At 58.1% G+C, this 13153-nt stretch overlaps 2 protein-coding genes across 2 annotated transcripts; one reads left to right on the top strand and one right to left on the bottom strand.

Annotated features, from left to right (window-relative positions):
• Positions 1-792: 792 nt before the first annotated feature.
• Positions 793-7053, bottom strand: LOC102132266 (uncharacterized). Its single transcript, XM_045388026.2, has 3 exons — positions 6828-7053; positions 6258-6741; positions 793-1325 (listed from the first exon to the last, which is right to left on the bottom strand). Exons 1-3 carry the CDS (start codon positions 7051-7053, stop codon positions 1184-1186), a joined length of 852 nt encoding a protein of 283 aa, XP_045243961.2. The 3' UTR covers positions 793-1183.
• MNX1 (motor neuron and pancreas homeobox 1) lies at positions 6904-12938 on the top strand. The gene is made up of 3 exons (XM_045388055.2): positions 6904-7913; positions 11152-11312; positions 11918-12938. Exons 1-3 carry the CDS (start codon positions 7217-7219, stop codon positions 12269-12271), a joined length of 1212 nt encoding a protein of 403 aa, XP_045243990.2. The 5' UTR covers positions 6904-7216; the 3' UTR covers positions 12272-12938.
• Positions 12939-13153: the final 215 nt, after the last annotated feature.

Raw genomic sequence — 13153 nt, 5'->3', positions numbered from 1 at the left:
TGGCTTTTCCATGCCCACATTCTCTCTGGTAAAATATTCCCAGTTCAAATGGTGAGGTGGGCAACAGGTTCTTTTTTTCAGATAGGGTCTTGCTCTGTGGCCCAGGTTGGAGTGCCATGGTGCAATCCTAGCTCACTGCAGCCTCACCTCTACCCCTGGGCTCAAGCGAGTCTCCTGTCCCAGCCTCCCAAGTAGCTGGGACCACAGGCACGTGCCACTGCACCAGCTAAGCAGCGGGTTCTTGACAGATTAGCTTCCCATCCCAGTTAGAAAGCAAAGGGGAGAGAGATGAGGTGCAGAGAGAAAAGCTGCCCTTGAAAAGGGGAAGAGTGGGAAGAATGCGAGGCAAACCAGCCAGGTCCTACCGGCATATAGAGCCCCTCCCAGGTGGGCCCCCAACCCGGGTCATGAACACTGCTGGGGGTGGGGAGGGCTCTTCAGGCCTTGAATGTGTGCACCTGTGAGAAGAAGCTTGGGCAGGGTTGCAAGTGGTGAACTTGACCACACACACCATTTGTCTATCCTGGGGAATTCCCCCTCCCCACTGCCACAGCTCTGGAAAGTGGCCTAAGAGGAGGTCTTCTCTCTTTCTCTTTCTCTCTCTTTCCCTCTCCCCCTCTCTCAGCCGCCAGCAGCTGCAGCTTTTGCCACCTCAGCAACTACTAAATAGACCAATTAGCGCAGACTTCCTGCCATTATCGAACATGGACTTGGACATTAGTGCGCCACTATTCAGTCATAATTTCGAGTCAGAACGCGCTAAAAAAATTCACGCACTGAAGCGTTCAAATGTCCCTGAGCCACATCTGGGTGTGTATTTGTGCTTCTTCCCTGTTTCACCCCACCCAGCAGCCTGCAGGGCAGTAGTCACCATCCAAGCGCGATGGACGCCACCTTCTGTGACTCGTGTCGAGTTGTATGTTGTCTGTGTTGTTCCGGCGCTGCAGAGCTGCCCTTATCTGTCAGCGTAACCCTCTCCTCCTCCCGCTGGGGTGGGTGGGGGGAACAGGTGGGTTCTAAAGGGGTGCCTGGGCGCCCAGGCCAATGCTACCAGAGAGCAGTGTGGAGTATTTGGAAAGAGTGTTGATTCCGAAACATATTTTCCATGGAGGCTGGAGGCTGGGCTCTGGTAAAGCGCACAGGCAGTGCTCTCAGCCTTGCCATAAAGATCTCTTTGCAAGACTCACGCAGCACTGTGGCCCACAGGCTGGTGTCTATCTGGAGGGTAGTTCTGTTGCAGCACATTCTGGAAAAAGTCCAGCTTATGCATGTGTTTGGTGTCTACCTTGTTTCTGCCAACAGTCTGCAGAGGGCCCTGCGTGAATCTGGAATAAAATAAAATAAAATGTTTGTAGCAAAGAAAAAAAGACTCTAGAGAAGGCTTTCATTTCTGTGGAGGGTTGTTATTCCCCCAAAACAATGAAAGGGGCTCAAATGAAAGGAGCCTCCCTTCCCTCCCAAGGTTTGTTTCTCTTTATGATACAAGAAGCTTCGAAGAGGCTGGAAAGGATTTCACCTCCTTGTGTCAGAAGGAGACCTGGGCCAGCAGCTGAGCTCAGGGTGGCCAGGCCTGTCCCTTCCCTTCAGTGTCCAGGGAAGCGAGGAGGCTGCCCAAGGTCTGGAAGGAAGCAGAGATTTGTGTCTCTGGAGGAAATTTCTAAAAATAGAAGGCCCTTGGGTCACTGCATTTGACTAATTTAAATCCTGTGGCATCTCCCTAACTTCTCTCCAAGCCCCCTGGTAGGGGCTGGTTGTTTGCAGCCAGGGCTGGGCCCAGAGGAGAGGGTCAAGCCAGTGACTCGGGGGTGTTCTGGGGGGCTCACATTCCCGGTGAAGCCTGGGTGGTGCTGGCCCTGCGAAAGGAGTTGGGGTAAGGGTGCCCTCTAAAATGGCAACAGGAAATCCAGGTTGTAGGGAGGGGCTGAAGAGGGGCTGAGGGAGCACACCCTTACAGGGGAGCACACAGCAGACCTGGGCCCACCTCAGGCCCCGCCTCGGTTTGAGGGTTTGAGCTGCGAGTCTTTGGGTTGCTACTCCTGGGCCCACCCTTTCCAGACGCCTTTAAGGCCCAGCTCCCAGGGGTCAAAGAGGAGGTCAGCAGATCGAAGGACAGCACTAATGACTCGATGCCTTTGGCCCCGTGGCTCTGAAGGGGCTGGGGTGGGTGGGGGGACCTGAGCAGATGTCCCCAGCTCCAGTGACCCTAGGCCCTCTCCGCAGATCCTCCTTCCCTCTGAGCTCCAGGAAGGAGGTCGGAGCATCTCCCACCATTCCTGCCCTTGCCCTCTGGGCTCCCACTCCAGCCTTACTAAGCTACTTCCTGTGCCAGAGGCCAGTCTCATCTCAAACACGACTAAGCTACTTCCTGTGCCAGAGGCCAGTCTCATCTCAAACAGGACTAAGCTACTTCCTGTGCCAGAGGCCAGTCTCATCTCAAACACGACTAAGCTACTTCCTGTGCCAGAGGCCAGCCTCATCTCAAACACGCTTAGGTCCCGACCTCTGGCCAGTTACATGGCATCTTCATGCCTGTTTCCTGAAGAAAGCCTTGAAAGTTTACATTGAAACGGAACTGCGTGAGTCCCTGAAGACCACATGGCTTCAGCAAGACGGGACTAATGTACCTGGGCCCCTCTGCAGCCAAATCCTCTCTGTTGGCCCTCGGCTTCAGTTTTAGAAATGCAAGATCATGGCCGGGCGCGGTGGCTCACGCCTGTAATCCCAGCACTTTGGGAGGCCGAGATGGGTGGATCACGAGGTCAGGAGATCGAGATCATCCTGGTTAACACGGTGAAACCCCGTCTCTACTAAAAAATACAAAAAAACTAGCCGGGCGAGGTGGCAGGCGCCTGTAGTCCCAGCTACTCGGGAGGCTGAGGCAGGAGAATGGCGCGAACCCGGGAGGCGGAGCTTGCAGTGAGCTGAGATCTGGCCACTGCACTCCAGCCTGGGCGACAGAGCGAGACTCCGTCTCAAAAAAAAAAAAAAAAAAAAAAGAAATGCAAGATCTGCCCCCTGCTTCAGCCACTGAGTGCCCTTCCAGGCACCTGCTCCATTTCACGTGGAAAAAAGCAATATCTACATGATAAATAAATGCATGATACTTGCCTCGCATCTTGTGAATATGTGAGTGTACAGGTTTTTTCCCCAATCCTCACAGGTTCCCAGTTGCGTGGGTAAGTCCAGATGTAAACAGACACAGACTACAACAGCGTTTTCTTTTGCGATGGTTTGTAGAAATCACCATCTCCTTCCCAAGTAGTGGAAGGAAGGGCAGCTGCAGGCACTCTTTAATTCCTTAACAGGAGGCCTGTAGAAAGCAGGCACCTGCGGCGGGCAGGGAGGAGCTGCGGTGGGAGCCAGCTGATTAGGGTGCACCAGGCCTTCCCTGCCTGTCTTGAGAAACCAAGAGTTCTAGGGAGAACTCTCCAGGGCTGAGTTCTGCCCCTGGGGCCGCTGGAGGGAAAACTCACCTGGAGACTCAGGTTTGGGAGCACTACTAGGATCAGACCTTTGATCTCTCTTTGTGGCCCTTCCCAAGACCCAAGCCCAGCTCCAGTCTGCCCCAAAGCCAGCTGGTCTGGATCAATACAGATACTGGGAACAGGAAGAGACCCAGCAGGCTCCACCTCACACGTTGTAAACCACACAAAGATCTACACTTCCCAGATAGCCCCCTCTCCCCCCCACACCTGCCTCTCTCGTGCAACTTTACAGAGAGCCTCCACTTTATATAACGTATCCTTAAATATAAGTAGAGCATCGGATCATTTTAAAGGCCCTGTAGCACCTTAGAGTCCATTTGGTCCAACCGCTGCTTCTGTAGACAAAGAAACAAATCCATCAAGAAAAGCAGCTTCAGACTCCTGAAATGGCACCTCAGCTAGAGGGGCGGTCCGGACAGAACGCAGGGCTGCTATGCCATGCCTCCTCGGACAGCCTTGCACAGCCCCACAGGTGGTACAGACACCTGAAGGACCTGCACACATGTTGTCCTGTGTGTTTTCAGGAAGGTGTCCTCAGCAGGTCTCAGGCAGAATAGAAACACGAGACAGGGTGTGAAGGGGTTTTGGACCACGGTTACCGCAGAACAAAAAGGGGTGAAATGAATTCCTCTAGGAGTTACAAAAAAAAAAAAAAAGCCAGAAAACACCCACTGTGATTTTGTTGAGGGAGATGGCTGATGTCATGAGTCTAGACTACACACCCCATCACCAACTAAAATTACCCTGGCAGTGGGTATTTTCGGCTGGAGAGAGGAACAGCATCTTCTCCAAGGTCCATCCTGGGAGATTTCTTCTGCAGCCACTCCCTTCCCCCAGTTTCCTACATCATTGACCTCAGGACCAAGCAACCTGCCCCCACCAGACAGGGGTGATGAGATGAGAAAGGCAAGTCAGTCTTGGCACCAAACCCCTGGAGGAGGAGGAGGCCGAGGCTGTGTTCTCTACCCTGGGGAGGCAGAGTCACAGCTAGGGCTTCTTGCCTGGGACAGGTGGCTAAGAATCTCTGGTCTCCTTTACAAGCCTTCCCCCACCCAAAAAGGAACAGATGGGATGGGGACTCAGGGCTGGGTGTACCTGAGAGCTTCGAGGGCAGCAGAGTGGGAACAGTGTGGCCTCTGCAGTCAGACCTGGTTCTACTCCCAGCTCTAAGGCTGAACTGCCTGCTGGGAACAAGGATCCCAAACTCTCTAAACCTGTACTCTAGAAAATGGAGATGATAGGCCGGGTGCGGTCGCTCACATCTGTAATCCCAGCACTCTGGGAAGTCGAAGTGGGTGGATCACCTGAGGTCCGGAGTTTGAGACCAGCCTAACCAACATGGTGAAACCCCATCTCTACTAAAAATACAAAAATTAGCCTGGCCTGGTGGCACATGCCTGTAATCTCAGCTACTGGGGAGGCTGAGGCAGAAGAATCGCTTGAACCTGGGAGATGGAGGTTGCAGTGAGCCATGATCGTGCCATTGCACTCTAGCCTGGGCAACAAGAACAAAACTCCACCTCAAAAAAAAAAAAAAAAAAAAAAAAAAAAAGAAAAGAAAAGAAAAGAAAGAAAGAAAGAAAAAAAGAAAAGAAAAGAAAATGGAGATGATAAAAATCTTCCTTCTAGTGTCAGAGTGAAGATCAAGGAAGAGAATTCTGGAAAGCGCGTAGCACATAGTAGGTGTTCAAGAAATGCGAGTGTTTCCCTCTCTCCACTTGGAGGCAGAAGTGCATTTCTGTCACCACAAAGACATCTAAAGGCACGACAAACTCCGTGTGAATGCCGGTGATTTCTTTTTCCCAGTGGTCGCTCTGCAAAGCTAGATCACATTTACTCCAAGTTGCTGTTATTCATCCATTGCCATCCTCCTAACCTTCCAACCAGTCCTGTGCATCTGGGAACTACTCTGTGTTATAATGAAAAAGATATCACTCCCGCCAACAAAGTCACTGTCATCAACTCTCGCCTAGGTAAAAAGCCTTTTGAAGAGAAGTGGCAAGGTCTCTCTATTTGCCTTTTTAAAAATCCCTCTGGTAGCAACCTGGCCTGCTAATTTTGAAGTTTACCTGGCACTGAGTTTCTCTTTGGCTCTCTTCCCTCTCCACAGCCCCTTCCGGTCCTTTATTCACCTCTCACCTGCATAGGAAGCCCTGGAACCTGGAACTCCCTCCCGGTTCTCACGCTTGCTGGGGAAGATAACTGGGTCTAATGGCGCTATTGACAAAGCCTGGTGTTGATGCCGCTTGACTTCCCGACCCCTGTGTTGATTCTTTCAGCTTCAAAAACGTCCTTGGAAGTGGTTTTACTGTAAATATTTGAAGTGTGCGTGTGGGGGAGGGGTGAGATCTGGGTGCTCACTCTGTGCCTCAGTCACTCACGGGAAGCCCTTTCCTCTCCACTTCCCAGGAGGCCCCGGCAGCAGGAGACCGTCTTTCCCCGCTCCTGCCCGGGGACTGGCCGGGGGTCGCAGCGGCAGGGCTTCCGAAGGATGACGGGCCCTACGGGTTTTTCAGGGCCGAGGTGTGTGGGCCTCGACTCCCGCAAGCCCACGGGCATCCCTCGGCAGCGAGGAAGAGCTTTGCCACCGAGGACCCGCTCCACTGAGCAAGCACGTGGGCGACGTCTGCAAGCCGACTTTGGTCCTGCAGGCCAGGGCGCCCATATCTGCCGTCTCCGCCTTGACTGTGGCAGGGGCTCCCAGCGAGGATTCGTGGAGGCCAAACTCACACTCACATGCGCGTTTACACCCCCACATCCCCGCACACACACCTGAAAATGCGGGGCCTTCCCAGTGCAGATAAGGTTCGACCTGCAGAGCTTTGGCCACGGGGACAAAACCCTCCCCTGCTGCGCCCTGGAGACCCGGGAGCAGGGAGGGCTTGGGAAACACCACGGTCTTCAGTGCGCTGCCATCGCCTCGCAAATCGGCCAGGTCTGCGCTCAGCATGGGCGCTCAGGAGCGTGGAACCACCGTGCTCCGCGAGGCAGACGTGGACCCACGCCAGCGCCGACAAGGAGGCCGGAAAGAACGCGCGCAGCTGGCTCCAGGGACCAACCAAGTCCGGAGGGGGCCAGGTGTCTCGGGAGCGGGTGTTGGGCAGCCGCGGGGCTCTCCAGGGTCCCGGTGGTTGCCAGTGCCCGCCGTCCGGCTCCGCACCCAGGGGAGGGCGGGTAGAGGCCCCAGTTTGCGCCTCGGAGTATCCACTCCCCGGCCGTGTCCCCGCCCGCCAGCGCCGCGCAACAGCCCGGGGTGCTTAGGACCTCGCGGCGCGGGGGCGGGGCGGCGGGCGGCCGGGACGGTGACAGGTGCGCCCCTCGGCCAATGGCGGAGCCCGCGGCCCTCCCCGGGCCCCCGCTGCGCGCGCCAATCGGAGGCCGCGCTGAGCTTCAAGTGCGCGGAGGGGCGCGGGTCCCCAGCACGGCGCCAGCGGCCTCGGCGCGGTCGCCTAAGGGCTGGAGCGCAGAGAGCCGGGCTCCCCGGCCCGGACGCGGGGAAGCACTCGCGTGGAAGTTTGTGCGAGCGCGGCCCGGGGCGGGGCCCGCACGGAGGAGGCGCCGGGACCATGGTCACCCTCGGCTGAGTTTCCGGCGGCGACTTTGATTATTGGCAAATCACCACCATAACAATACCGAGACCCCGGGCTTGCGCCGCACGCGCTGACTCCGCGACCCCGCACACGGCCGCGTCGCCCGCCACCCGGCCCTGAGCGCCAACCCCAAACGAGCCGATGGAAAAATCCAAAAATTTCCGCATCGACGCCCTGCTGGCGGTGGACCCCCCGCGAGCCGCCTCTGCGCAGAGCGCGCCGCTGGCCTTGGTCACGTCCCTCGCTGCCGCCGCATCTGGCACCGGAGGTGGCGGGGGCGGCGGCGGGGCGAGCGGCGGGACGAGCGGCAGCTGCAGCCCCGCGTCCTCGGAGCCGCCGGCTGCGCCCGCCGACCGCCTGCGCGCCGAGAGCCCGTCTCCGCCGCGCCTTTTGGCCGCGCACTGCGCGCTGCTGCCCAAGCCGGGCTTCCTGGGCGGGGGCGGCGGCGGCGGCGGCACGGGCAGCGGGCACGGGGGCCCCCACCACCACGCGCACCCGGGCGCAGCGGCCGCTGCCGCCGCTGCCGCCGCCGCCGCCGCCGCCGCCGCTGGGGGCCTGGCGCTGGGGCTGCACCCGGGGGGCGCGCAGGGTGGCGCGGGCCTCCCGGCGCAGGCGGCGCTCTACGGCCACCCGGTCTACGGCTACTCCGCGGCGGCGGCGGCGGCTGCGCTGGCTGGCCAGCACCCGGCGCTCTCCTACTCGTACCCGCAGGTGCAGGGTGCGCACCCCGCGCACCCCGCCGACCCCATCAAGCTGGGCGCCGGCACCTTCCAGCTGGACCAGTGGCTGCGCGCATCCACCGCGGGCATGATCCTGCCTAAGATGCCCGACTTTAACTGTGAGTACCCTGCGGCCCCCGTGGATGCGCGGGGCGGGAGGGCCTCGTGCATCCTCCACCCGGCACCGCCTGCCCCTCTCTTCGCTTGGCTCCCAGCGAGCGGGGGAAGCGCTGCGAAGCCGCCTCGGCTCTGCCCGGGGCCTGCGAGGACTCACCTGGACCCCCAGGCGTGAGACGGGCGGCGAATTATTAAAATGGCCATGCGCAGGCCTTGCCTTCTCTTCCTCTCTTAACGGGAAGGGGCAGTTGGAGGTGTGAGACTGAGATCTAATGATTAACCTGAAGGCTGCAAGAGAAGGAAGTCGCCGGGCAAGGCGAATGGAGAGCGCCCTGAATTAGGCAGACCCGGGAATGGGGGTCAGGGCTTATCACCGGGGAAGGGAACTTGGGCCAGGTCCCCCATTCAGGGCGCTAGAGACACCCGCAGCCCCTCCAGGGAGAGGGAGTGCTTCAGGAGCAGCAAACAAGAGAAATAGGCTTCGAGGCCCGGGGAGGCAAGGCCAGGGCGCAGGGAATCCCCGGCTTTTACCAGGCCGCTGCCCTCCTCTGGAAGGGCGTTGGATCCGGGGTGCGATGGCCGAGGCAGGTGGCCTGGCTTGAACCAGCTATGGGGAGATTCTAAACAGTAGGTGCCTGGCCTGGTATACCGGGCGCCCAACAAGGTAACGAATGCTCCTCCAAGGTGGGGCCGAGGGAGCCCCGACCCCAGAGCCGCTGGGCTTCGGGCAGCTTCCTCTCCATCCAGGCGGGACACCTCGCCAGAGGCCTGGGCCCCTCAGGCTTTCCTGGCACACGCGGACTCTCTGGGCTGGGACTCCGGGGCTCTGGCTCTCCCCGATCGCCCCATCGGGGTCAGCTACTTTTGAGTCGGGCTGAGCAGAAGATGCATTCCGCTCAAGGCTTTCAGCCGCCGAACACCCAAACAAAGAGACCCCATTGTTTCTGTCTGAGTGAATTTGTTTAGACTGGGGAGATGCAGGCAGAGCAGGGGAAAAGCAAAAAAGAAAACAGAAATAAACACTCCAGAATTCAGATTCCTTTGCTGGAAGCTGTGATTGTGACTAAACAGAGAAAATCTAGGACCCCAGAGGTTGGAGAAGTCACAAGGGAGTGAGAAAATCCCTGCAGAACGCTGTTTTCCCACAGCCGCCCCAGGCTTTCCTAGCTCAGCTCCAAGAAGGCCCCAGTGGCCACCCATCCCTCACTTGGGAAAGTCAGCCCCACTGACTCCAGCCGGAAGAGGGAAAGCTGCCCCTCACCTCAGACACCTCTGGGTCTGCGAATCTCCTGCCAGCCTGGGCTTAAACCCAGGGCGCCCTCGTGGGCCTGGCTGCCGACCCAGGGCCCAGCCCTTCTGATAGAAAGCCACCAATATGAACTGCATTTCCCAGAGCTAAGGACGCTAAGTCGCCCACGGAGGGGGCTGGCCAGCCCAGGGGCCCGTGGTCCTAGGCCTCCTAGGGCCCTGGACTCCCTGGCACCGGGGCGCTTTCTGGAGCCCAAGGTCACTCAGAAAATTTATTAAAGTGAGACACCTTTCCCAACACACCTTGCCTGTTTGATTCCAAATGTTGACCTAGAGTTGGCCAAATTCTAAACACAGCCAGCTTTAAGTTCAGAAGAGGAATCTGCACCTGGCAATCCAAAAGGGCAGGCATAATCGTGCCAAAGACGGCAGAATGTGTTCTGAGAAGTCCTCCTCGCTGGTCACAGGGAAAACCTGTTTGGTTTCTTTAATTGGTTGTTTCTGCCTGTGGGATGGCATTTCCCAAATGGTCCCTCCAGAGCCAGTGTTTTAATTAAAGTTCTAATGTATTGTCAAGTTGGGAATTCGGGGCCTTGTTTGACTAAAGCAGGGGGCGTGGGCCATCCTCTAAAGCAAATTGCCCATCCCCGGGGACCTGAGCTCATCCAGGCCTGGGGCTGGCCTCCTTTCTTTCCTTTGCTTTCTTTCTTTTATTGTCCAACACTTGTCAGGCTCCTGGGAAATCAAGAGAAGTCTCGTTTTGAGGTCATAAAATTCTCTGTGATGTAACCGTGCGAAATTATGTAAATAAAGCCGGGCAGGCCTCCTCGAACACACAGAGAACCGGATCCTGCCTGCGCCTCTGCCTTTAATTTGCGTAATGAGAATTGTCCTGAAAAGGCTTCCAGTCTCCCCAGGCCTTGCCCCCCGCCACCCGCACCCTGAGGAGGGGGCATGTCAAGAAAAACACTGGAAAGGTGGCAGGGTCCCTGATGAATACATACACAGACTTGGACCCTGAGTTTGGTCCTGTTCCACCCGTTCTCTCTCCCTTCCTTCCATTCCTTCCTTCCTTCCTCCCTCCCTCCTTCCCTCTCTCCCTTCTTCCTTCCTTCCTTTCTTCCTTCTTCCCTTCCTTCCTCCCTTCCTTCCTTCCTCCCTCCTTCCTTCCCTCTCTCCCTCCCTCCCTCCCTTCCTTCCTTCCTCCCTCCTTCCTTCCCTCTCTCCCTTCCTCCCTCCTTCCTTCCCTCTCTCCCTTCCTCCCTCCCTTCCTTCCTCCCTCCCTTCCTTCCTTCTTTCCTTCCTTCCTTCCTTCTTCCCTCCCTCCCTCCCTCCTTACCTCTCTGCCTTCCTTCCTTTTCTTTTTCTCCTCCTCCTCTTCTGTCTTAAGGAGGCAGTGGAGGGAGACCTGGAACTGCAGGACCAGCTCTTCCCAGACCTGTTTGGATCTGAGCCTGAATCTCTAGGAAGGCGCAGTGAGGAGAGGGGGAGAGATTTGGTTCTCACCACTCACTGCTCCTTTATTTTATTTTATTATTTTTTATTTATTGAGAAATGGGGTCTTGCTGTGTCACCCAAGGTACAGGACAGGGGTGCAGTCTAGCTCACTGCAGCCTTGAACTCCTGGGAACCTCCCATCTTGGCCCCCAACTGGCCTCACTTCTCTTGCCTCTGGGTCAATCCACTCCTACCAAAGCCGGCTCATGTGGAGAGGATGCCTCCTGCGATGGACCCTGTTTAACAGGGACACTCAGATGTCTCCCAGACAAAAAAAAAAAAGGTCTCATTAACCCCAAACCACCCATTTCCACTTGGTGGTCCTGAGTCCTCATTCCTTGGGGAGTGAGCACTGATAGTGAGGGAACAGCCCTGCCCTCTGCAGGGCCAGGCCTTCGGCACTGGGGCCTTGAGGGCAGTGGTACCAGCAGCCACGGGAGGGGCTGGGGCGAGGACCGGAGCCGGCTGTGGGCCTCACTGCCCTTCGGTCCCCAGCCCAGGCGCAGTCGAACCTCCTGGGGAAGTGCCGCCGGCCGCGCACCGCCTTCACCAGCCAGCAGCTGCTGGAGCTGGAGCATCAGTTCAAGCTCAACAAGTACCTGTCGCGGCCCAAGCGCTTCGAGGTGGCCACCTCGCTCATGCTCACGGAGACCCAGGTGCGCGCCCTCCCCGCCCCCGACACATCCCGGCCTCCCAGGGGATACTGTTACCTCTGCACTCGTGACCCACGGGCAGTCTGGGGCATCTGGCGCTGCGCCTCGACAGTTAAGACAGCGGGTGCACGGGTTCATCTAAGGAGCCCAGAGCGCCGATTCAGTAGCTTCGAGTGGGGCCCAAGAGTCAGCACCTAACCACCCCTCCTTTCATTCTGAAGAAGGTGATCCCCAGGCCGCATTCGAGAAATTTTGTTCCAGAAAGAGATGAGGGAACATCCTGAGATTTGCCGCGACGTAGCCAGCTGCCCTGACCCTTCCTCCGCAGACGGAGGGCGCGGGTAGAAAAGTCCCCGGACCGGGTCGTTGGGGACATAGTCCTAGCTCCCACGGAGCTCAAGCCCAGCTCTGGGGTTTGCTGCTGAGTGGTGGGTTGGGGGGAGGAGGAAGCTGCAAGCCCCCTCCCCATTCCACTTCTAAGTCGTCTCACCCTGAGGCCATTCCAGGGCCGACCCGCTGGGGCCCGGGCGCGCGCGACCGGGGGACTCCGGGGACAGGAAGCCCTGGGGTGGCGGTGGCCGGTTTCTCACGCCCGCTTATGCCCGCAGGTGAAGATTTGGTTCCAGAACCGGCGGATGAAATGGAAACGCAGCAAAAAGGCCAAAGAGCAGGCGGCGCAGGAAGCGGAGAAACAGAAGGGCGGCGGCGGGGGCGCGGGGAAGGGCGGAGCGGAGGAGCCGGGCGCGGAGGAGCTGCTGGGGCCGACCGCGCCCGGGGACAAGGGCAGCGGACGCCGCCTGCGGGACTTGAGGGACAGTGACCCCGAGGAGGACGAGGACGAGGACGACGAGGACCATTTCCCCTACAGCAATGGCGCCAGCACCCACGCCGCCTCCTCCGACTGCTCCTCGGAGGACGACTCGCCGCCCCCGCGGCCGGGCCACCAGCCCGCGCCTCAGTAGGAGCCCCGGGGCCCAGCAGGTGTGGCGCGCAAGGAGCGCCCCGGCCGGCGGCTTCTCCCGGAGGCCCCGGCGCCCGCACCCACCCAGCCCGGCCCCGAGAGCCAGCTCGGCAGCCGCCCCGTGGACCCCTCGCCGAGGCCGGGGCTGGAGGGATTCGGCCGCGGCCTCCGGTCCTGGGCACTTCCCTTTTAAGCCAGGGCGCCTCACCCGCTCTTCGAGAAACAGCAAGAGGGAGACCCAGGGGCCTGCAACTTGATGGTTCTTTTAAAATTAATTTTGGTTGGTGTTGGGGGAGGTGCGAGTGCCCGTGAGAAGAACCGACCCCCCCCCCCCACCTCCGCAAGGGGAAGCCTCCCGTCTCCCCTTTCCCAGCGTCCGAGAAGGCGGAAACCCACAGTGTTATCTGACTTCTGAAACTTGAAACCGCCTCTGGAGGGGCCATTCTGCAGAGTATTTGGAAAAAGAAAAAGGGTTTATGCTTACGTCTCTGGGTTCGGGGGGATTGTGTCACGAGCGTTCAAACTGCTGGAAATCTCAAAACTGTACTGTCTTTATTTTTGTATATTGTATTTATATATAAAAAGAAACGTCTACGTATGCATGCTAAATTATTTAGCTTCTCCCATCGCCCACGATGGAATGTAAAATAAATTGGTTTTGTACTGGATCAGCGTGCACGCGTTTTTGGGGGTTATGCTTGAGGCTCTACTGTTTGCTTGTAGAAATGATGGGGAGGGTGTCTACTCAGCGGTTGGCAGCTGAGGGTGAAAATCAGAGTCTCAAGTGGGTGTCAGGACCACCTCCGCGCCTGCTGGGGAGTCGCAGTGTGAAGTGTTGGCAAAAATACCTGTGGTCAGGTGTCAGCGCATGCCGGGCTGCCTG

This window comes from Macaca fascicularis, chromosome 3 (assembly GCF_037993035.2).
Source record: "Macaca fascicularis isolate 582-1 chromosome 3, T2T-MFA8v1.1".
Taxonomy (NCBI): Eukaryota; Metazoa; Chordata; class Mammalia; order Primates; family Cercopithecidae; genus Macaca; species Macaca fascicularis.
Note: the sequence above shows the minus strand (reverse complement) of the source record. Positions and strands in the feature narration are given on the sequence as shown.

Coding starts and splice junctions, on each gene's coding strand:
- LOC102132266 (XM_045388026.2), bottom strand. CDS start 7,053: ATGGTCCCGGCGCCTCCTCCGTGCGGGCCCCGCCCCGGGCCGCGCTCG. Junction 6,742..6,827: donor GCAGCGGGGGCCCGGGGAGG/GCCGCGGGCTCC, acceptor CGAGGTCCTAAG/CACCCCGGGCTGTTGCGCGG. Junction 1,326..6,257: donor GGAAGGCCCCGCATTTTCAG/GTGTGTGTGCGG, acceptor ATTTTATTCCAG/ATTCACGCAGGGCCCTCTGC.
- MNX1 (XM_045388055.2), top strand. CDS start 7,217: ATGGAAAAATCCAAAAATTTCCGCATCGACGCCCTGCTGGCGGTGGAC. Junction 7,914..11,151: donor TAAGATGCCCGACTTTAACT/GTGAGTACCCTG, acceptor TTCGGTCCCCAG/CCCAGGCGCAGTCGAACCTC. Junction 11,313..11,917: donor TCATGCTCACGGAGACCCAG/GTGCGCGCCCTC, acceptor TTATGCCCGCAG/GTGAAGATTTGGTTCCAGAA.